This window comes from Sus scrofa, chromosome 1 (assembly GCF_000003025.6).
Source record: "Sus scrofa isolate TJ Tabasco breed Duroc chromosome 1, Sscrofa11.1, whole genome shotgun sequence".
NCBI classification, from domain to species: Eukaryota; Metazoa; Chordata; class Mammalia; order Artiodactyla; family Suidae; genus Sus; species Sus scrofa.
In genome coordinates, this window is record NC_010443.5 from 108,261,183 (window position 1) to 108,284,278 (window position 23,096).

Consider the following 23,096-nt stretch of genomic DNA (forward strand, 5'->3'; position numbering starts at 1 on the left):
CTATGATGAAGTTTAATTTATAAATTAGGCACAGTAAGAGAATACCCAAATTGCCAACATTACTACCCTTGCACTTTGATGCCATTATTAACTAAAATAAGGGTTCTTGAACACAAGCCCTGAGATACTGCAGCAGTCAGGGTGGTAACTGAGACAGCTGCTAAGTGACTAATGGGTAGGTAGCCGTATGCATTGTGGCTATGCTGGACAAAGGGATAATACTTAGAACAGTATGCAATATTAAAACTTAGAAATAGTTTTTTGCTGAAATTTTCTATTTAATATTTTAAGACGGCAGTTGACTATCGGTAATTGAAACCACAGAAGGTGAAACCACGAATAAGGGAGGGACAACTGTAATAAATCTTTATTTATTTATTTTTTCTTTTTCCACCACCCTTGTGGCATGTGGAAATTCCCAGGCCAGGGATCGAATCTGAGCCAGAGCTGTGACCTGTGCCAAAGCATTAGCAACTCAGGGTTCTTAACCTACTGCACTGGGCTGGGGACAAGTCAGATCATTAACCCACTGTGCCACAGTGCAAACTCCCTGTAATAGATTTTTAGATAAAAAATTTTAATCTACTTGGGCCCATAATCCTTCTTTTGTTGGCAGCAGGATTTCAGATCGTTATTAGGGCCTGGCAGCCCTTACTTATGCATATTTTGTTTGTATTCACTGGGAAATTATTTGTCTGACATACATATCCTCTTGTTTTGGGTACTGTTTAAAAATTTTGACTAAAATCAGTCTATCCCTTACTATTTAAGGGTCTACAATATAATAAGTTGACTTTTGAAGGTTCCTCTTTTATTGTTTTGCTTGGTTCAGCAAAAAACCCCACAAAAAACAAACAAACAAAAAAACACACCAAAAAACCCCCTAAAATGTGGACAACAAATTAACAACAGCTGTAGTCAGAGATAATATCTTTATTTTATGTAATTCATACAAGTCAGTGAAAAATTCATTATGCCCTGATAAATAAATGGGCAGAAATTTGTGGTAAGCAAGAAGATGGAAAAATTTTAGCTCCTTCGATGATAAGTGTGAAGTTAAAAAGAATGCATTATCTTTTTCCTTGCTTAAGTTTGCAAAAAAAAATTTGAAGCATGATATTTGTTATTGATATGGATGCAATGAGATTGGTACTCTCATATAGACCTATTCGTTGGATAAGTCAATTGTGATGACAATCCTAGGTCCTGCGTTTTTGGCAGGGTTTGTGAGAGTCAGGGGAAGGGAGAAGCCTGGATTTTTAGAAAGTGTTATGAACAGCAATAGCCTTTACCATTATATTCAACACAAATAGTAAGTAAGTCATGATATTTTATATGGCTATAGCTATATCTATATGTACATATATAGTTATTTGCATGAGTATTGATGTGCTCTGGACTTTTATTATTTTTAGGACAGCCCTTGTTTTGTATGTTTCTGGTGATAAAATAATACTGTAACACCACTTTTTTTTTTTTTTGCTTTTTAGGGTTGCACCCGCAGTGTACGGAGGTTCCCAGGGTGGGAGTCTAATTGGAGCTACACCTGCCTGCCTATGCCACAGCCACAGCAACGCAGGATCCGAGCCGCGTCTGCAACCTACACCACAGCTCACGGCAACGCCAGATCCTTAACCCACTGAGCAAAGCCAGGGATCAAATCTGAAACCTCATGGTTTACTAATTGGATTTGTTTCTGCTGTACCACAGCAGGGAACTCCTGTAACACCACTTTTGAAAGCAATTTGGTATAAATGTGTTTCAAAAATTGTAAGATTGTTGTCATTTTTTTTCAGATATAGTAGTCCTTTTTGTGAGGTACTCTACTGAGGAAAGTAATTAAAAATGTAGTAACAACTATATTCTTAAAATGGCTTATTTAACAAACAAGTAGAAAAAATCTAAATGTCTTCTTAAAGGAAAATGTTTAAATAAATTGTGATTTTTACATTAGATGGAATGTTACTGAATCAAATATGAAGATTAGTAGACATAGAGAAAATTTTGCATGGCCCTTTTATATGTCCACTGTGATAATATTTATGCAGAATTCTGGAAGGGACATACATAAAAAAAATAACTGTTAATGATGGGATTATCAAAGGTGGGTTTTTTACTGCTTTGTTTTTCTGTTTTCTCTTGTATGCATTAATAAAATGTTTAGTTAAAACAGGCTTGATTGTGTGTCTTCACCTTCCCATTTTTGCCATCTTTGTTAGTATTTCTAAGTGATTTATTCTGCAGGAGTGCATAGTCTAGCCATCTCTGTTTAAGATTGGATGTATTGTTCTTAGGTTATTTGAGCAGTTGAGATAGTTTTAGAGGAAAGAAAGTGAACAAAAATTTCAGAGAATATAAAAATATCTGCATTAAAAATGTCTTGACTATTTATGGTGTGTTTCTTATTTCAATAGGTTTGCAGAATGGCTTCTGATTACTCAAGAACATGTGCTAGCCCAGATAGCATTCAGACTGGTGATGCTCCCATTGTCTCAGAAACCTGTGAGGTTTATGTTTGGGGTAGCAACAGCAGCCATCAGTTGGTAGAAGGCACACAGGAAAAAATACTGCAACCCAAACTGGCCCCTAGTTTCTCTGATGCTCAGACTGTGAGTTCTCTATATACATTACAAATTGATAGATGGTGGGGTTTGCTTTATGTAACATTAAGAGTGGGGTTTTTTTGTTTGTTTGTTTTTAATGAATGAATTCTTGCTTGTTTCTTATCCATATTGTTTCTATTTGATACTACATCAGTTTTTCCATTTTCATAGAAAAAAGCATTTCCTTAACAGTGTTTCCAAGTTTCAAAAATTGAATTTTGATTTGAAATTTTAAAAAGAATTATGAATGGCAACAGACTTGCCATTATATTTCACACAAATGGTAAATAAGACTAAATAAAAATTAGAATTTTCCCTTTACCAGATTGGCATTTCATGTTCTTATTATGATACTTTTAAATATTTATTTATTTATTTATGTATTGCTTTTTAGAGCCGCTTCTGTGGCATATGGAAGTTCCCAAGCTAGGGTTCGAATCGGATCTATAGCTGCTATTCTACATCACAGCCACAACAACATAGGACCCGTAGGACCTGAGCTACGTAAATGCAGCCATAAAAATAAAATAAAATAAAATAGGAGTTCCCGTCGTGGTACAGCGGAAACATATCCGACTAGGAACCATGAGTTGCAGGTTCAATCCTTGGCCTTGCTCAGTGGGTTGAGGATCCAGTGCTGCCGTGAGCTGTGGTGCAGGTCACAGATGAGGCTCAGATCTGACATTGCTGTGGCTGTGGCATAGGCTGGTGGCTATAGCTCTGATTCGACCCCTAGCCTGGGAATCTCCATATACCATGGGTGAGGCCCTAAAAAGACAATAAATAAATAAATAAATAAATAAATAAATAAATAAATAAATAAAATGGAAATGCAAAATGTTGGGACTTAAAATTTTTTTTCATTTTTTCAAATTAATTTAGGGTATGTGTCTTACACAGTTCTTAGTATAATGGACCCTAAGGAATTTCAGGAGAACTATTTCTTACCTTTCACCAATTATTTAAAAGGATGCTGAAACATTTTACTTTTTTTTTTTTGTCTTTTTAGGGCTGCACCTGTGGCATATGGGGGAGTTCCCAGGCTAGGGGTCTAATCAGACCTATAGTACACACACCACAGTTCATGGCAGCACCAGATCCTTAGCCCACTGAGCGAGGCCAGATAGTGAACCCACAATCTCATGGTTCCTAGTTGGATTCATTTCTGCTGCTCCACGATGGGCACTCCTACTTGATTTTTCGTTGAACCATGACCAGGTGGATAACCTGAAAAGATAAAATATACATTAATTTGAGTTCAACAATAAAGTCAACATGGATAGGCCATTAATGGTTTTTCAGATTTTCCGTTTACTTCTTAATCACTATGGAAATTCATATTTTGACTTAAAAGATTTACTTTGAGCCTCTTTGGTAAAAGTCAGTCTTAAATGTTATGCTTTCATTCTCATAGAAGCATTTTATATTTATGATTCTATTTGTTTGCTTGTAGATTGAAGCTGGACAGTACTGCACTTTTGTCATTTCTACAGATGGCTCTGTCAGAGCTTGTGGTAAAGGCAGCTATGGGAGACTGGGCCTTGGAGATTCTAATAATCAGTCTACTTTAAAAAAGTTAACGTTTGAGCCTCATAGATCCATTAAAAAGGTCTCATCTTCTAAAGGATCTGATGGTCATACTTTAGCTTTCACAACAGAAGGAGAAGTCTTCAGTTGGGGAGATGGCGATTATGGGAAACTGGGACATGGAAATAGTTCAACACAGAAATATCCCAAGCTTATTCAGGGCCCTCTGCAGGGAAAGGTATGTGCCTTCTTTCTGGATTTAAAAGTGATTAGATGCATTGGTGCTATAATTGCTATAATTGGCAATATTTTCCAGATTTTGATGTATTCTTTTTGAAGTAGCCTGCCCTCTGAACCCTTTGGCTTAGCTTTTGTGTATTTGCTTGATGGTTTGCAAAACACTTTCATGTGCATTGCTTAATTTCACTTCTTGTAACAGCCTTGTTAAGGTAGTTAATTATTTGTATTTCACAGATAGGAAATTAACAATAATCCATTTCACAAATACTTATTTAGCACCTTCCAAGTGGCAGATAGTGTTTTAGGCATTATATATATAGCACTGAACAAAACGGACAAGATCCTTGCTTTCACAGAGCTTTAATCATAGAGCTTTAATCTGTGGGATAGAGATGATAAATATATAACCAAACACATAAAATAATTTCAAATTATAGTAAAGAAAAGAATGAATAATATAATACTAACTTGGGCAGGGTGTGCTGTTTGAAAATGAGGTCAGAAGGTTCTCTTGGACTAGGTCGTGTTCTAATAGAAACTTAAATGACCCATTTGGTGTGGTTAAATAACTTACCCAAGGTCATGCACAACTAATTGGCACCATTATAAACTGAACCTAGATCTACTTTTTAAATTTCTATTTTACCTTTGTTTGAAGAAACAAAGCAATTTTCATAACTTAAAAGTATATGCTATATTGTGGGTTCCTTCATTTTAAGATTGTGTTCTTTCCATGAATCTTTTCGTATCTAAAAATCTTTTAAATTTAAAATTTTAATTTTATACCAGAATTACAAGTGGGACACTTTCTATTCATGGGAGTTTGTCTGACAAGGTTGGCTATCAAATGAATTTTACTTTATTATAACTTTCAATTAACTTAGACATCAACTTCAAAGCAATGAGCCTTGGAACATTCCACTTAACATCAGGGGATGCTTGATAAGATGTTGAGTGTGGGCCTTTAAGGAACTTCAGATAAATACTCTTTTTATTTTTATTTTTGCTTTTTAGGGCTGCACCTGCAGCATATGGATGTTCCCAGGCTAGGGATCAAATCAGAGCTACAGCTGCTGGCCTATGCCACAGCCACAGACAGCATCTGAGGATCTGAGCTGCATGTGCAACTTCCGCCACAGCTCATGGCAACACCTGATCCTCAACCCACTGAGCAGGGCCAGGGATCGAACTCACATCCTAATGGATCCTAGTTGGGTTCATTAACTGCTAAGCCACGAAGGGAACTCCCCAGATAAATACTCTCTAAAGTTGTATTTTTTGTTTTTCTGGTATCTTCTTTCTTAATTCCCATCGTTTTTAATTTTATTTACTTATATTCTTTTTAATGTTCCATTTTATAATGGAAATGTTAACCAGTTAAAAATAACTTAGTATTGGAGTTCCCGTCGTGGCGCAGTGGTTAACGAATCTGACTAGGAACCATGAGGTTGCGGGTTCGGTCCCTGCCCTTGCTCAGTGGGTTAAGGATCCGGCGTTGCCGTGAGCTGTGGTGTAGGTTGCAGACGCGGCTCGGATCCTGCGTTGCTGTGGCTCTGGTGTAGGCGAGTGGCTACAGCTCCGATTCGACCCCTAACCTGGGAACCTCCATATGCCGTGGGAGCGGCCCCAAAGAAATAGCAAAAAGACAAAAAAAAAAAAAACCCAAAAACCAGAAAAAAAAAAAAAAAAACTTAGTATGAAAATCATGAAAGAAAAAGTCCCCCAAAATAAATTAATAACTTACAGATAAAAATTTCACAAGTTCTTAGCATATTATTTAGAATGTATTAGGTGCTCAGTATTTTTAATTGAATCTAAAATTTGAATTTTCTAAAGTGAGTTCTAATTTTTGGAGATTAAAAATGTGGGATTATTAGTTTAGACACTTTTTCAGTTCATCTTCTTTTCAGAAGTTACTGATTTCTATCAGTGTTAAAAAAGATATGTGATCCCCAAATTATGCTGCTATATATCATTACTTCCCTGATATACTTACCAACTGTATAGCTATTTGAGAGTAAAGAGATACTATCAGGAGTTTGATTAATATAAGCTTATTTCACTGCTTAGATCGTTCTGTATTAATAATAGTGTGTTTTTGAGAGCTATCCCTGTTATGTGATGAGTTTTTCTTGATTAGCCAGAATTGAAGATTTTGTATTAATGTTATATTCAAAGTTTTTTCATTGTTCCATCAGTGTTCAGCCCTTTCCAGCTCTTTGAGTAAAGACATGACTGGTGATAAAATATTGTTGCAAGTGATTAGATTGATGTATTTGGGGTGAGGGCGGGGAAGGCAGGGAGCAAGAGGGTGCTGCTAACCTTTACAGTTGTTTTTTGTGTGTGTGTGAATTAAGAAAAGTTGTCCTCTTTGGGTACAAGCTAGAGTTCATGGCTTGGCCAGCACAGCATAGGCGGTATCCAGCACTGTCTCGGTCCTTGTCCTGGGCACAACCTCCACAGCTGTCCATGGCACTTCCTGGATGAGTGTGATTATCAGTATCTCTGAAGTCTCTGTGTATTAGGATCAAATGTGAACTGTATGTTTAGCATCTTTGTGTTCATCAAATTCACTTTGTGTGCAATGCAGGTAGTTGTTTGTGTGTCAGCTGGATACAGACATAGTGCTGCTGTCACGGAGGATGGTGAATTATACACGTGGGGTGAAGGTGACTTTGGAAGATTAGGTAAGATTTTTTAAAAATTGAAGTTATTAGCACAGAAAAATATAAATGATGGTTACTGTGAAGCGATGAAACTAAATTTAATAGGCCAATGATTGACGTTTATTTTATTAGTTTTAAGCTTAAAAGAAGATAATTTTATATAGCGAGTACCTAGATTCTGGTGCTAAAATTTAAGATGTAATTAAATTTAGCAAGTATTTACTGCTTTTAGCAGGCACTATAGAATTTCAGGGAGGAGAAAGATAACATCTTGAAGTGATCCTAAAGTATATAATCTAGGAGGTAGTGAAAACAAGTCCATTAACATACTAGACAGCACTAGATAAGTGTTATGCAAGGAGCATAAATGTTCTTCTACTGATTCATTGAAGGGACTGGGTGCCTCAGGTTGGGAGCAACCTGGAAGATTGAATGAGAAAGATATTAGAAATGATTCTGTTTTTTGTATTTAATTGTACTTTATTTATTGGTCTTTTTAGGGCTGCACCTGTGGCATATGGAAGTTCCCAGGCTAGGGGTCGAATTGGAGCTGCAGCTGCCTGCCTACACCACGGCCACAGCAACACTGAGCAAGGCCAAGGATCAAACCCACATCTTTTTTTTTTTTTTTTTTTTTTTTTGTCTTTTTGCTATTTCTTGGGCCGCTCTCGCGGCATATGGAGGTTCCCAGGCTAGGGGTCGAATCAGAGCTGTAGCCACCGGCCTACGCCATAGCCACAGCAACACGGGATCCGAGCCGCGTCTGCAACCTACACCACAGCTCACGGCAACGCTGGATCGTTAACCCACTGAGCAAGGGCAGGGACCGAACCCGCAACCTCATGGTTCCTAGTCAGATTCGTTAACCACTGCGCCACGACGGGAACTCCCGCAAACCCACATCTTCATGGATACTAGTCGGGTTCATTACTGCTGAGGCACGACGGGAACTTCTTAACTGTACCTTAAAAATACCTTAATTCTGTTGTAATGTTTATTCTACCTGTGAAGTAATGGCCTAAAGAAAAAGAGCTAACATCATTTCTTTGTCGTTATGTGTGTTTTATCCAAGGTCATGGTGACAGTAATAGCCGTAACATTCCAACATTAGTAAAAGACATTAGCAATGTAGGAGAGGTTTCCTGTGGCAGTTCACATACTATTGCTTTATCTAAAGATGGCAGAACTGTATGGTCTTTTGGAGGAGGAGACAATGGTATGTAAAAAATTATTTGTTGATAGCTTTGACCTTTTTTCCCTTGAATTAAAAAAAAATTATTTTTCAGCTGTACCAGGCCTCTTGTAGAAAAACTCAAATGTGGGTGAGCAGAAATTAAGAAATTTGAATGAACTATTTCTATAAATGTTGCTATAACCATTGTTAAAATTTTGGTAGGTAGCCATCTAGATATATATATGCATTTACGCAAATATGTACATATATATTTCTACAGAGATGTCTTTAAAAGCCAGAGCAGATTATGTACCATAGATATCATTTTATAACCTGTTTGTTTTTATCTAATAATATCTCATAAATAGCTCTCTCAACAAATATGGCTCTACGTTTTTATTTTCAGTAGCTCAAAGTATTCTTTCATGTGATTGTAGCAGAACTTACAAAACAATTTATTATCCTTGACTAAATCTTTTTCTATTTTACTCAGTTATTCCCACCAGCAACATGAGAATGCTCACTTCCCCATATTTCTCAACAATACTGGTTATTAAAGTTAAGATAATAAAAAATTTCAGTAGTGAAAATAGTATCATTTAATTTATATTTTCGTCTTGATTGGGTTGTATTTACATGTTTTTGGCCATTTGTTTTTCTTCTCTGGTGATATGTCGAGTTTTCTATTTGGTGAATTATTGAATCTTTTAAAAAATTAAAAATAATCATATACATACATGTTCTTATTATAGGACCTGTTTGTTTATTTATTTATTTGTCTTTTTGACATTTTCTTAGGCTGCTCCCGCAGCATGTGGAGGTTCCCAGGCTAGGGGTCAAATTGGAGCTGTAGCCGCCGGCCTACACTAGAGCCACAGCAACGTGGGATCCGAGCCACGTCTGCAACCTACACCACAGTTCGTGGCAATGCCAGATCCTTAACCCACTGAGCAAGGGCAGAGATCGAACCCGCAACCTGTGGTTCCTAGTCGGATTTGTTAACTACTGAGCCATGACGGGAACTCCAGGATCTGTTTATTATATCAGTAAATTTGAAGTTAGAAGTATAACTTAAAGGGGATAAAGACAGCAAATTGATTTTCCATATCTCTCTTAAAGTAGTTTTAATTGCTTGAAATTAAGGTTCAGAAAGTAGTTGTTTATTGGTTGTTTCTTGTAATAAAATCATTCACTTGTTAACATCCTCTGCTATCAGAAACTTAGGCTTTCTAGAATGTGGGGAGTCTGTCAGGTTAGTGATGGAAAGGTTAGTGACATTTATCAACATTAATACTTAGAGAAAGAATAGAGGTTCTTAAAAACAAGTAAGTTGTTTAACTTGAAACTGTTTATTTTTACAGGCAAACTTGGCCATGGTGATACCAACAGAGTGTATAAGCCTAAAGTTATTGAAGCTTTGCAAGGAATGTTCATTCGCAAAGTTTGTGCTGGAAGTCAGTCTTCACTTGCTTTGACATCAACAGGGCAGGTAGGACTAAGGAATGAACATAAAAGGCTTAGAGTATTTCAGAGGACCAAGTGACTGAAAAGTAATAATCATATTTAAATTTTAAAGTTAAAAAATATATTTTAAAGTTAGTCTACTGAAATGAAATACTTTCTCCTGTTTTGAAGAAGTAGAGTATCTGAGAAGAAACCAGATTTTCTGACCTGGTCTGTATAAGCCAGGTAAACTTGCTGTTAATCCTATGTTGTTTGTATTAAGGTGGGTTTTAAGAAGTCTTTAGCAGTAGGCACACCTTAATTCTTTTCCTAAAAAGCATGAATTGTGGAGGCAAGTGAGACTAGATCTTGCTGGAACTAGTGGTATGAACTAACAAGACAGTAAGGTGATCATTTCCAGATGGAAAATAATCTGAGAAGGTTAGGTGTTCCTGAAAAAGGGTTACTCAGGCTTAGGATAGTCAGAATTGTATAATCCCTTTATAAACTTTTGATTTTCTCCATGAGTATTTTGGTATTCCTCTGTTTGTATATTGGTGATGGAGAGAGTCCAGGTGTGGTGATAGACTGATAGTAACTGCCTCTAACATCCATCAGTGATGACAGTGGAAAAGTGAGCTGATCACTCATTATCTCACACATAGGGATCTATTATGTGCTAGGCAGTGGTATAAAAATGTTTCTGACATTCACATGACGGATGAGTAGCAAAGCTGAAATTAACATATAATTTAATTATTTTTAAAAGATTAGCATGCCATATCCTAAAAAAATCTGACTCAAAACTATCAGAGTTCCTGTTGTGGCTCTCTGTAAGGATGTAGGTTTGATCCCTGGCCTCACTCAGTGGGTTAAGGATCCAACATTGCCGCAAGCCGTGGCATAGGTTGCAGATGCAGCTTGGATCTAGTGTTGCTCTGGCAGTGGCACAGGCCCCAGTTACAGCCCCGATTCAGCCTACCCTGGGAGCTTCCATATGCCACAAGTGTGGCTGTAAAAAGAAAAAAGAAAAAAAACCCTATTTATCATTTGGTATTTAATTACATTAGTCATTTGTTATAGTGCTGGTTACGGTCTTAAAATTTAAGACTCCTCTTTTACATCTTTCTTGCGGTGAGTTTTGTGTTAAGAATCCATGAATCCAAGCCAAAAGATGCTCACTTATTTGATGTATAGCCGCTGGCAAATCATTGACCTTCCTTGAAAATCATGTACTTGTTTTTTATGAGGGATAATTATTTCTGCTTTGAATGATTATATAAGATAATTATTTGAATTAAAAGTTTTTATTTATTTATTTATGTATTTTTTGTCTTTTTGCCTTTTCTAGGGCCATTTCTGTGGCATATGGAGGTTCCCGGGCTAGGGTTCCAACCAGAGCTACAGCTGCCGGTCTACACCAGAGCCACAGCAACGCCAGATCCGAGCCACGTCTGCAACCTTCACCACAGCTCACGGCAACACCGGATCTTTAACCCACTGAGCAAGGCCAGGGATTGAACCTGCAACCTCATGGTTCCTAGTTGGATTTGTTAACCACTGAGCCGTGACAGGAACTCCAGAATTAAAAGTTTTTAAATAACAAAAAGTATTATTTAGTATCAAACCAAACTCTTGTTTAATAGATGATATTTATTCTTAGACAATGTAAGTTTCTAAGCTACTGTCTCAGGATATTATGTGTATGTATTTGTTTCAGGTCTATGCTTGGGGCTGTGGAGCTTGTCTAGGTTGTGGTTCTTCAGAAGCTACTGCACTGAGACCAAAGCTTATTGAAGAACTGGCTGCCACAAGAATAGTTGACATTTCTATTGGAGATAGTCATTGTTTGGCTCTTTCTCATGGTAAGGTCATTTGTTTTTAAAGAAGCAGTATTAACTATTACCTCCTATGAATATTTTACATTTAAATTTGGCTTTTCTTTGTTCGTTATGTTTTATTTTTAGATAATGAAGTTTATGCGTGGGGCAATAACTCAATGGGGCAGTGTGGCCAAGGAAATTCCACGGGTCCTATTACTAAACCAAAGAAAGTGAGTGGCTTAGATGGCATAGCTATTCAACAAATCTCTGCTGGAACATCACATAGTCTGGCATGGACTGCTCTTCCTAGGGACAGGTAAGTATGCCTAAGTTTAAAACGTCTTATGTTTTATTAACAGCAAAAACATCAATAAAAGCAGAAATAATTGTACTTAGTTCATTAAATACCCTTCTGAATATTTCTAGTCTTATTTTTACTGTCATAGACATGGCATCTAGATTTCTTTTGATTTGTATGTTGAGATTAGTTATGTTCCATAAACAAGAAGTTATACTCTATATTTAAGTACTGTCTTGGGAATTCCCTGGTGGTCTGGCAGGTCAAGGATGCAGCGTTGTCATTTCTGTGGCTTGGGTCACTGCTATGGCACAGATTTAATCCCTGGCCTGGGAACTTCCATATGCTGCAGATGTGGCCAAAAAAAAATTAAGATACTGTCTTAAGTGTCTTTTAAACATTTTGAATTCCTTTTCTGCCTCCAGATACTGATCTTAAAAACTGTTTGCATATCAGGAGGAAGTTAAATTAATCAAAGTCAGAACTAGGCTTTATTGCTTTTTTAACAGTTAATTAGCTTCTTTGACCTTTATCTGGTTGGTTTTCGGGAAAAAAAAAAGCAGTGGCCATACTTTTAAATAAAGAAGTTACTTTTTACATAAATTTAGCTTTTTCCTAAAGTGATAACCATATCTTTTAAAATAATCAGGTAGATAATGGCTAGCTAATATTAGAAGATGGAATTTTAAGGCATTTTGGGGTATTTCAGCTCTTTTCTGGTGCATGCCGGCTAATTAATAATTTAGAATGTGTTATATTTGTATTCTAAATATTTTCTTCATATGGAATTTATTATAACATTCTAAGTAATTTAAAGCATTTGTAGGTAATTACCCTCCAAAACAAAGCTGAAAATTTAATAAATTGGATATAAATAATCTGCTGTTAGTATCAAATTTGCAACTTCCCACCTTATATGTAGAAAGTTTGTTCCCAAGATCTTGAAAATCTTCACAAGAATTTTCAAGGGTTTTCTTTTAGTAGGTTTCAGTATATCACTTTATAAAGTCAGGCCGTTTTTCTTAGTATGAACTATACATCTAAGAACCACATGAGGCCCTAGTAGGTCATATGGCTCAGCCCTCTGACTTCAGGTAAGTGAATATCCAAACCTTCCAAATAGGTAATGGTTGTATGTTTTCTTCCTGAAGAATTCTGGGGATGGCAAATTCTTGGTTTTCCTCAGTTGCTAAAGTGAAGGGTTTTATCACCTTTATAATCAGAAGGGTCTTCTGTATATCTTGCTCATGTCTTTCAACTTTAGTAATGGTTTAATTTTTGTTCTTGATCATAGACAAAACTTCATGTTAAGACTTTTTAATGATTTTCTTATGCTTCCTTTTAGACAAGTTGTTGCCTGGCACCGACCTTATTGTGTAGATCTTGAAGAGAGTACCTTCTCACACCTTCGTTCATTTCTTGAGAGATACTGTGATAAAATAAACAGTGAGATTCCCCCACTCCCTTTCCCTTCATCAAGGTATGTTACATATATGTATATTTGTGTTTTTGTGTACACACGTATTACTTAGTAATTTTGAATTTTGACTTATTCTTTCTTATTGTTTCCCTCTCAATTATATGAAACTTCTTAATAATCTAAAAGTGCTAAACCTAGGTACTTATAATAACCTCTAGGAAAAGTTACCCATAACTTCATGAATCACATTTTAAAAATTACTGTTAGTTATAATTTGACAAAATCTTCAAAGAAAAAGAAGTTACCCAAACTGGATAGCATGTCCTCTTTTATATTCTAGAAATTTATAGCAGTCTATTTGGTTTCAGGGAACACCACAATTTCCTCAAGCTGTGCCTGAAGCTGCTTTCAAATCACCTTGCTCTTGCACTTGCGGGAGGGGTGGCTACCAGCATTCTTGGAAGACAGGCAGGTCCACTTCGAAATTTGCTCTTTAGACTGATGGACTCAACTGTCCCAGATGAAATCCAAGAGGTAAGAGTATGGGACTTGGAAACCTGTATCTCAGCCACATCTTTCCCTGAGGTTGTGGCTCCTAAATTCAGCTGTATCAGAAAACTTCAATTGGATCTTCTTTCCGTTGCTCCTATTTTCTTGTGGGAATAAACTTTTTGGTTAACTTGTCTTTTAAGACAAAGATCAGGTATCATCTCTGAGACACTTTTCATTCCTTGCTCTTCTGTGAGGTTAGGTTTCTCTTGTGTATATTCTCATCATATTACATTGGTTTGTAGTTGTCTGTTTACAAATGTCTTTTCCACCAGAAGATAAATTTTTGAGCACAAGGCCCTGTTTTTTATTTTATTTAATTTTTTATTGTGATAAAATACGCATAACATAAAATTTTCCATCTTAACCATTATTAAGTATACGGTTCAGTGGTGTTAAATACAATTATAATGTTGTACAATCATCACCACTGTCCATCTCCACAACTCTTTTCATCTTATAAAATTGAGATTCTGTACGCATTAAACAGTAACTCCTCATTTTCCCCTCCTTTCACCCTCTAGCAACTACCATTCTACTTTCTCTGTCTATAATTTGACACATTAAGTGTGTCATAAAAGTGGAATCATACACTGTCTTTTTGTGACTGGCTTATTAGCACAATGTTGTCAAGATTCATCTATGTTAGGTAGCATATGTCAGAATTTCTTTCCTCTTTAAGGCTAGAGTAATCTTTTGTTTTATATGTATATATCACATTTTTGCTCATCCTTCGTCTTTATGACCTCAGATTAGGCAATGGTTTCTTAAATTTGATATCCAAAGCACAAGCTACCAAAGAAAAAAGAGATAAATTTGGCTTCATCAAAATTAAAAGCATTTATGTTTCAAAGGACATTATCAAGAAAATGAAAATACAACTCACAGAATGGGAGAAGTATTTGTAAATCATATATCTGATAAGAGTCTGGTTTCCAGAGTATATAAAGGAGCTTTATAACTCAACAGTAAAAAAGATGGATAACCCAACAAAAAATGAGCCAAGAATCTGAGTAGACATGTCTCCAGAGATGATATACATTAGGCCATTAAACACATGAAAAATATTCAAAATCATTAGACATTAAGGAAGTGCAAATTAAAATCAGTGAGGGTAGTTCCCTTTGTGGCTTAGTGGATTAACTTGACTATTATCCAAGAAGACGAGGGTTCGATCCCTGGCCTTGCTCAGTATGCTAAGAATCCGGTGTTGCTGTGAGCTGCAGCATAGGTCGCAGATGCAGCTCAGACTTTATGTTGCTGGGGCTATGGTGTAGGCTGGCAGCTGCAGCTCTGATTTGACTCCCAGTCCGGGAACTTTCGTGTGTCTCAGGTGTGGCCCTTAAAAAAAAGAAAGAAATCACAGTGAGATACTGCTTTATACATATACACTGAATGTCTATAATCAAAAAGAATGACAATATCAAGCATTGGTGAGGATGTATAGAAAATGGAACCCTCTGCATTGTTCGTGGGATTATAAAATGGTGCAGCTGCTTTGGAAAATATTTCTGTGAATAGTTAAATATAGAGTTACCATACAGTGCAGCAGTTTCACACCTAGGTCTATACCCAAGAGAATATAGAACATCTACACACAAAAAAACTTGTATATGGGTTTTGTAATGGTATCATTCATAATAGTCAAAAAGTAGAAACAATCAAGCAGACATCTGTCAACTGATGAATGGATGAAAAAAATGTGGTATGTCAATACAGTGTAATATTATTCAGCCATAAAAGGAGATGAAGTACTGATACAGGCTACAACATGAGTGAACCTTGTAAACATTATGCTGAGTGACAAAAGCCAGACACAAAAAGGCCAGATACTATTTGATTTCAAGTATATGGAATGTGCAGAGTAGCAAATCTATAGAGACACAAAGTAGTTGTCAGGAGTTTTGGGGGAGGGAGAGATAGGGAGTGACTACTAATGGGCATAGGTTTCTTTTGGGGGTGATGAAAATGTCCTAAAATTATACAATAGTGATGGTTACACAACTCTGTGAATATACTAAAACCCATTGAAGTTTATATTTTTAAAAGGCGAGTTTATGACATATGAATTATATGTCAATTTTTTAAAAAAGCAAAAAAAGATACTGTGATTTTTCAACTGGAAGGACATATCCCTGGGATGTAGGTAGAGGAGTATTAATCTGGTGTGGTTAATTGGAACTTAAAGGATTGAATATTATCAGGAACAAGATAGTATATATATATATATATTTTTTTTTTTTTTTGGGTCTTTTTGCTATTTCTTTGGGCCGCTTCCGTGGCATATGGAGGTTCCCAGGCTAGGGGTCTAATTGGAGCTGTAGCCGCTGGCCTATGCCAGGGCCACAGCAACGCCAGATCCGAGCCACGTCTGCAACCTTCACCACAGCTCACGGCAACACCGGATCGTTAACCCACTGAGCAAGGGCAGGGACCAAACCTGCAACCTCATGGTTCCTAGTCGGATTCGTTAACCACTGCGCCACGACGGGAACTCCAAGATAGTATAATTTTTAAAAGGTTGAAAAGTATTGGAGTAAAGTAAGAAAATTAAACTTAAAGGAATTATTTCTAGAATTGTTTTATTTCTTCCTTAGTCTCCTTGTACCTACTCCTTGGAGAGTCCTTAGGAGGTAGATTCTCCCAGGCTGTTCCTGTTCATTTTTCCTTTTCTCTGAAACTTACTGTAGTTTATCTATTTGCGGCAATCAGTGCTGTTGTTATTTTTTGTTCTTCTTTTTCTTTCTTTCTCCCCCTGCCCCCTTTTTACGGCCACACCTGCGGCATATGGAAGTTTCCAGGCTAGGGGTAGAATCTGAGCTGCAGCTGCCAGCTTACACCACAGCCACAGCCACACCAGATCCAAGCTGCATCTGTGACCTACACCACAGCTCACAGCAACACCAGATCCAAGCTGCATCTGTGACCTATGCCGCAGCTTGTAGCATCACCAGATCCTTAACCCACTGAATGAGGCCAGGGATTGAACCAGCATCCTCATGGACACTATGTCAAGTTCTTAACTCACTGAGCCATAATGGAAACCCCTCCCCTTTTTTGGTTGCTTTATTTTGAACCAATTGTAGAATTAAGGAAACATTGTATAAGCAGTAGAGTTTTCTTCCCCTAATAGTAATGTCTAAAATTACCACAGCATAGCTATCAAAACAAGAAATCAACTTTGGTTTAATACTGTTAATTAAACTGGATACCTTATTGGAAATGTTACCAGTTTTCTGCTAATGTTCTTTTGCAGGAGCCTATCCTGGATCCCATATTGCATTAAATTGTTATTTCTCCTTAGTCTCCTGTACTATATAACAGTTTCGTGTTTTTTCCTATCTTTCGTGACTTGGACCATTTTATGAATACTGGTCAATTATTTTATTAAATATCTCCCTGTTATTTTTTACATTTGGACTGAAAAAATAGGTTATGCACTTTTTGGCAAGAATACCACAGAAATTATGTGTCCTCCATACATTATCATAGGGTTCATGATATTGATGTTTCTTATTAGTGGAGATTTTGACCTTGATCACTTGGTTAGGTGCTGTGTACTTGGTTTCTACATCCATCAGTAGCTTTTGAGAAAGGATAGATATAAAATATATTCTTCGAGAATATAGTCACACTAAAATAGTTTGTGAATTGACTATCTTTATGCATAATTGAGGTGTAGTATTATAAATTGTAAATCATTTTTCTGGTAAGAATTGTGCAATTATCTTCCAGCTTTCAGGTTGTTACTTTGAAAGTCAGCTGTTCAAATTTTTGATCCTTTTATGGAAATCTATTTTTCTCTCTGGACTCTATAGCGAATTCTACTTGTCCTCTCTGTTCTCACATTTCAGAATGAACTGATGTGGGTCTCATTTTATCCATTGCTGTGTATACTTGAGTGGATTTTTAATTAGGAAACTCATGGCCTTCAGTGTTAAGAAATTATCTTGAAGCGTATTGTTGCTTTCCTCTTCATTATTTTCTGTGTTTTTCTCCCTTTCTTTGGAACTCACTGTTAGGATAATAGATCTCCTGGTCTAGTCCTCTTAATTTTCTGGTATTTTCTTTCCTGTTTTCCATCTTCTTTTCTACTTAAGGGAAATTAATTTTTATATTCTAACTTTTGTATTGAAGTTTTAAAATTTCTTATAGCATATTTTTAATTTATAGGAGCTCTTAACCATTGAGTGTTTCATTTTAGAAATAAAGAAGCTGTAATCCAGAGAAGTTATGAAGCCTAAGATAATGCTGCTATTCTTTATGCTGTTCCTGCTACCTGGACCTTTGTTTGTTAAGGCCTGCTCATTTTTCAATTCTTAACCCAAATGCCTAATCCTCAGTGAGAACTTTCATGAGCCATAGGCCATGTTAGTCGCCTTTATGTATGGGTGTTCACTCAATTTTGTACTTCTTTTTGCTTTCCCTGTGTGACTCATCACACTTAAAATTGCTTAGGATCTCATTTTCTTACTAGACTGTGTGCTTATGAAAGCAGGGCTGCTTTTTTTTGTCTTTTTTTTTTTTGCTATTTCTTTGGGCCGCTCCCGCGGCATATGGAGGTTCCCAGGCTAGGGGTCGAATCGGAGCTGTAGCCACTGGCCTACACCAGAGCCACAGCAACGCGGGATCCGAGCCGCGTCTGCAACCTACACTACAGCTCACGGCAACGCCGGATCGTTAACCCACTGAGCAGGGGCAGGAACCGAACCCGCAACCTCATGGTTCCTAGTCGGATTCGTTAACCACTGCGCCACGACGGGAACTCCTTTTTTTAAAGTTTTATTGAAGTATAGTTGATTTACAAAGTTGCGATAATTTCTACTGTACAACACAGTGATTCCGTTATACATATACACACATCCATTATTTTTCAGATTCTTTTCCCACATAAATTATCACAGAATATTGGGTAGGGTTCTCTGTGCTACACAGGCAGGTCCCCATTGGCCAGTCATTCCATATACCTCTGTATGCATATGCCAATCCCAAATCCCCAGTCCATCCCTCCCTCCCACCTGTCCCCTTGGGTAGCCATAAGTTTTTCAAAGTCTATGAGCCTGTTTCTTTTTGAAAATAGGGCTTTTATCTGTCTTGGTCATTTCTACATTCACAGTACTTCACAAAGAGCTTTACCACACTCAATGCTATAGAATCAACACTAAATACTTATTGCATGATGATTTAGTTACAAATCCAAAATGTATATTCTAGTCTTCTTAAAGACATCTAAAGGACTTTTCATGCTTGTTTTATTCACAAGCGTACTTCTTTAGACTTCCATGATTCACCTTCTTTAGAATTCTGTGATCTTAATAGTCAGTGGACTTATTTTTCATGTGTTTCTATTAAAAAGAGAAGAATTAGGCCAAATAAATCTACTTTTCTTTTTTTTTTATATCAGGTGGTAATTGAAACTCTGTCAGTGGGAGCAACCATGCTGTTACCTCCGTTACGAGAACGTATGGAATTACTTCATTCTCTTTTACCCCAAGGACCTGATAGATGGGAAAGCTTATCTAAAGGACAGGTGAGCCTTTGCATAGTATCTAAGTAAACCAGTAATATTACAAAAAAAACCCAAAACTGATTTAATTGATTGCCATGTGTTCATGGAATGATACTTAACTTGATGAGTCTGATAAATCCTGGTATTTAATGTTTTCTCCTAGAAGAGTTTCTAGATTTCTAATAAAAGTGAAGCAAGTGATAATTTGTTAGATGATTTGGGGCTAATTATTGAAATTATACTGATGTTTCTAGTGTTGTTTACATTGTCAAACCAGAGATCTTTTAGTTTATTTGTAGTGTGCTGAGGTGAAATCAAAGGCTGCTGTTGTATAGTAGTGTGCTGCTGTTGGTTCTGTGCTCAGAACTTGGTTTGAAATAGCTTATATAAAAAGTAAAACAAGATGATTATGAAAAAGTAGTTGATGAAATAAGTATGCTCATTCTTTTAATTTTTAATATCATGTACATTAAAATAAGTATATTTTGCTCATCCAAGTGGAACAATCAATTGTAGAGTTAAAGATTTGAGGGAAGAAGTACTTAACTGGCAATATGCTATCCATAGATGCCTTCCAGTGAGTATTTTGCATTGGTTTAGATTTCAAGTGATTTCTTAGAATCACTAATGAGTAAAATCTTAATCTAATATGTATTAAATTAACATTAGAATAAATAGTTTCATTGGTAATAATTCTGTAGAATATATATAGTTTATCTGTTGACATTTCCTACTCCTCTTACTTTAGTGGTAAAATCATTATGTAGCATGTGCCATTTTAGTGTTTCAAGTAGTAAAGGATAAAATAAAACACTGTAAGTTGCAAATTTCCCAAAAGGTATTAGTGGCATAGCTTTTTAAAAAATTATATACTTTGTAAAAGATTGTTGTTTATCAGGATATTAAGCAGATTAGTTATCATTGGTATGGCTTCTTTTTTCCGGCATCTTTTTTTTTTAACTAGTGGATTTTAAGCTAATTATTGTGTGTTCCTTTTTCATCAATGGAAATATTTTCCTTTAGAGAATGCAACTGGATATTATTCTGACAAGTTTGCAAGATCATACCCATGTAGCCTCCTTACTTGGCTATAGCTCACCTTCTGATGCTGCTGACCTCTCTTCTGTATGTACTGGCTATGGAAACCTGTCAGATCAACCTTATGGCACTCAGAGCTGCCATCCAGACACCCATCTGGCTGAAATTTTGATGAAGACTCTCCTAAGAAATTTAGGATTTTATACGGTAAGTTGCTCCTTTTTTTTTTTTTTTTGTAGTAAAAAAAAGAATAACCTTTTTTTTTTTTTGGAGTAGATAGGAATTGCTCCAAGTCAAGGTATTTTGACATTTAAACACTTAATGAAGTAAATAAAACTCTAGACTCCACTCCCCTAAAGGGGAAAATGTGTCAGATCATTGTGGGTGTCAAAGGACCTGTAATTGAGAATTAGTAAGATTATTATTTTTTTTAATTTTACCAAGTTTTTCTGTTGTTAGTGTATAGGAATAAATAGATAAAAATAATCAAAAACATTTCACAAGAGAGGAATAATGAGAAAGGGATTAACCTTGCCAGATATAATCTTAAAATTCAACAATGTGGTTGGTACTGACTAAAAATAGGCTAGTCAACAGAAGAAAAGACAGTGGACACTATAGCTTTCTCTGTATTAGGATGCCATTAATTCTTACTCTAATTCTTAGATCCATCTCTCTTTCTTTCCATTTCTATGGCTTCCAATCCATGCCATCACAACCTAAGGTTAACAGCATTGTTGTAGTTGTTGTCGCTGTTGGCGGTCTCTCTCAGCATCTTACTACTAGAATAACCTTGTATTAAATGACCTCATTTTATGAAATTAAAACTTCTTCAGCCTCTTCATCATTTGGCTTACATAGCACCCTTGTTTTAGCTCATACATGGCATACCTATCTTGTGCTCTCTTTTTCTGTCCACCAATCTGTGACTTCTTTAAGACTTGACTGTTCTAGGAGTCCTTGCTCAAATAACCTTTTGCAACTATGTAATTATAACTGCACACCTCTCAGCAATTTTTAAAGTCAAAGTGTACACTGCAACTTAACTTTGAATTGTTTGTATATCATTTCATATTGTCTTCTACTCCTCTTAAGAGTTTGGTCTGCATAAATTTTTTCTTCTGTATAAGTCTTAATGTTCTTTTCTGTCCAACTTGAAAGATTGTTGACTGAGTCTGAGTGGCAGTTGTTCCTGTAGAATTATTTTCTTTCAGATTTAAGAAAGTAAATTTGATTTGATATTTGGCTGCAAATTGGAAACAGTGTTATGGTATATCCATTTTTTATTGACTGAAATTTTTTTCCAAAGTTGTATTGAAGTAGTGCTGCCCTAGAGTAATATGTTTTTTATGCCATTAGGGCTGAGGTAGATGTGTATATTATATGGAAATAGAAATAAAGCACTGCTTTTGGGCTGAAAATCATAAAATGTTTCTTTCTGATGTAATTTAAACCAAATTTACCATGTTGCAAAATAATGGTGTTTGTCTTAGTCTGTTTGGGCTGCTATAATAGAATACCATAGAGTGGGTGGCTTATATACAACACAAATTTATTTCTCACAGTTATGGAGGCAGGAAGTTCAAAATCAAGCAGCTGACAGATTTGGTGGTGCCTGCTTCTTGGTTCATAGGCAGCCCTCTTCTTGCTGTGTCCTCACACAAGGGAGTTCTCTGGAGTCTCTTTTATAAGGTCACTAATTCCATTCATGAGGGCTCTGCCCTCATGACTTAGTTACCTCCAGATACCACTATATTGAGAATTAGGCTCAACATAAGAATTTTGAAGGGACACAAACATGTAGTCCCTGGCAGTAGTCATTTGGCCACTTATGATGGTGGTTATATAGCAAGGGCCTTAAAAGTTTTGAGAAATTCTCTTGCACATTATAAACATTAAAGACCATACTTTATGCACAAATATGTTCACCATATCATTATTTATAAGAAATAGAAGTTGGAAACAACTGAGTAACAACTGAACATAGGGGAATGGTTGCTTAATGAAATATCTCTTAAATTTTATGTACATATGGTTTATGAAAACAAAATATTTGTGAATCTAGAGTTCCCTTTGTGGCTCAGTGGGTTAAGAACCCAACTAGTAACCATGAGGATGTGCGTTCAATTCCTGGCCTTGCCAGGTGGGTTAAGGATCTGGCATTGCTGAAGGTGTGGCGTAGGTTGCAGGTGCAGCTTGGAAATGGTGTTGCTGCTGCTGTGGTGTAGGCTGGCAGCTGCAGCTCCAATTCGACCCCTAGCCTGAAAACTTCCATATGCTACAGGTGCTGCTCTAAAAAAAAAGACAAAAATAATTTTGTGGCTCTGTTAGAAAAGAGAAGACTAAGAATATGCAGTATTACGAAAAAAATGAAAAAATGTCACAAAAAATTAGGAAAGAAATACACAAAAAATATTAGATAGGGTAGTTGGCTAAATGGTGATTTAAACTTTTTTTTGTTGTTGTGTTTTTGTCTTTTTGCTTTTTCTATGGCCGCACCCGCAGCATATGGAAGTTCCCAGGTTAGGGATCTAATCGGAGCTGTAGCCGCCCGCCTACGCCAGAGCCCTAGCAACATGGGATCCGAGCCGCGTCTATGATCTACACCACAGCTCACAGCAATGCCGGATCCTCAACCCACTGAGTGAGGCCAGGGATCGAACCCGCAACCTCATGGTTCCTAGTCGGATTCTTTAACCACTGAGCCATGACGGGAACGCCAAACTTTTTTTTAATACAAATTTCACTTTGTATATTTTCTAAAGTTTTTACACTTTCTTCTTAAAAAAATATTTTAAACTTGAAA

The 23,096-nt window shown here is 36.5% G+C and overlaps 1 protein-coding gene across 21 annotated transcripts in view; it reads left to right on the forward strand.

The window, feature by feature from the left end:
- Window positions 1-23,096, forward strand: part of HERC1 (HECT and RLD domain containing E3 ubiquitin protein ligase family member 1) — a 197,978-nt gene that overhangs the window by 55,011 nt on the left and 119,871 nt on the right. For all 21 annotated transcript variants that reach the window (XM_021094060.1, XM_021094074.1, XM_021094069.1 and 18 more), the window contains exons 4-14: window positions 2,415-2,609; window positions 4,057-4,368; window positions 6,961-7,057; window positions 8,109-8,252; window positions 9,572-9,699; window positions 11,374-11,518; window positions 11,621-11,792; window positions 13,120-13,254; window positions 13,563-13,728; window positions 19,148-19,273; window positions 20,276-20,497. In XM_021094060.1, coding sequence (XP_020949719.1) covers window positions 2,415-2,609; window positions 4,057-4,368; window positions 6,961-7,057; window positions 8,109-8,252; window positions 9,572-9,699; window positions 11,374-11,518; window positions 11,621-11,792; window positions 13,120-13,254; window positions 13,563-13,728; window positions 19,148-19,273; window positions 20,276-20,497 — 1,842 coding nt within the window. The remainder of the gene's footprint in view (window positions 1-2,414; window positions 2,610-4,056; window positions 4,369-6,960; window positions 7,058-8,108; window positions 8,253-9,571; window positions 9,700-11,373; window positions 11,519-11,620; window positions 11,793-13,119; window positions 13,255-13,562; window positions 13,729-19,147; window positions 19,274-20,275; window positions 20,498-23,096) is intronic.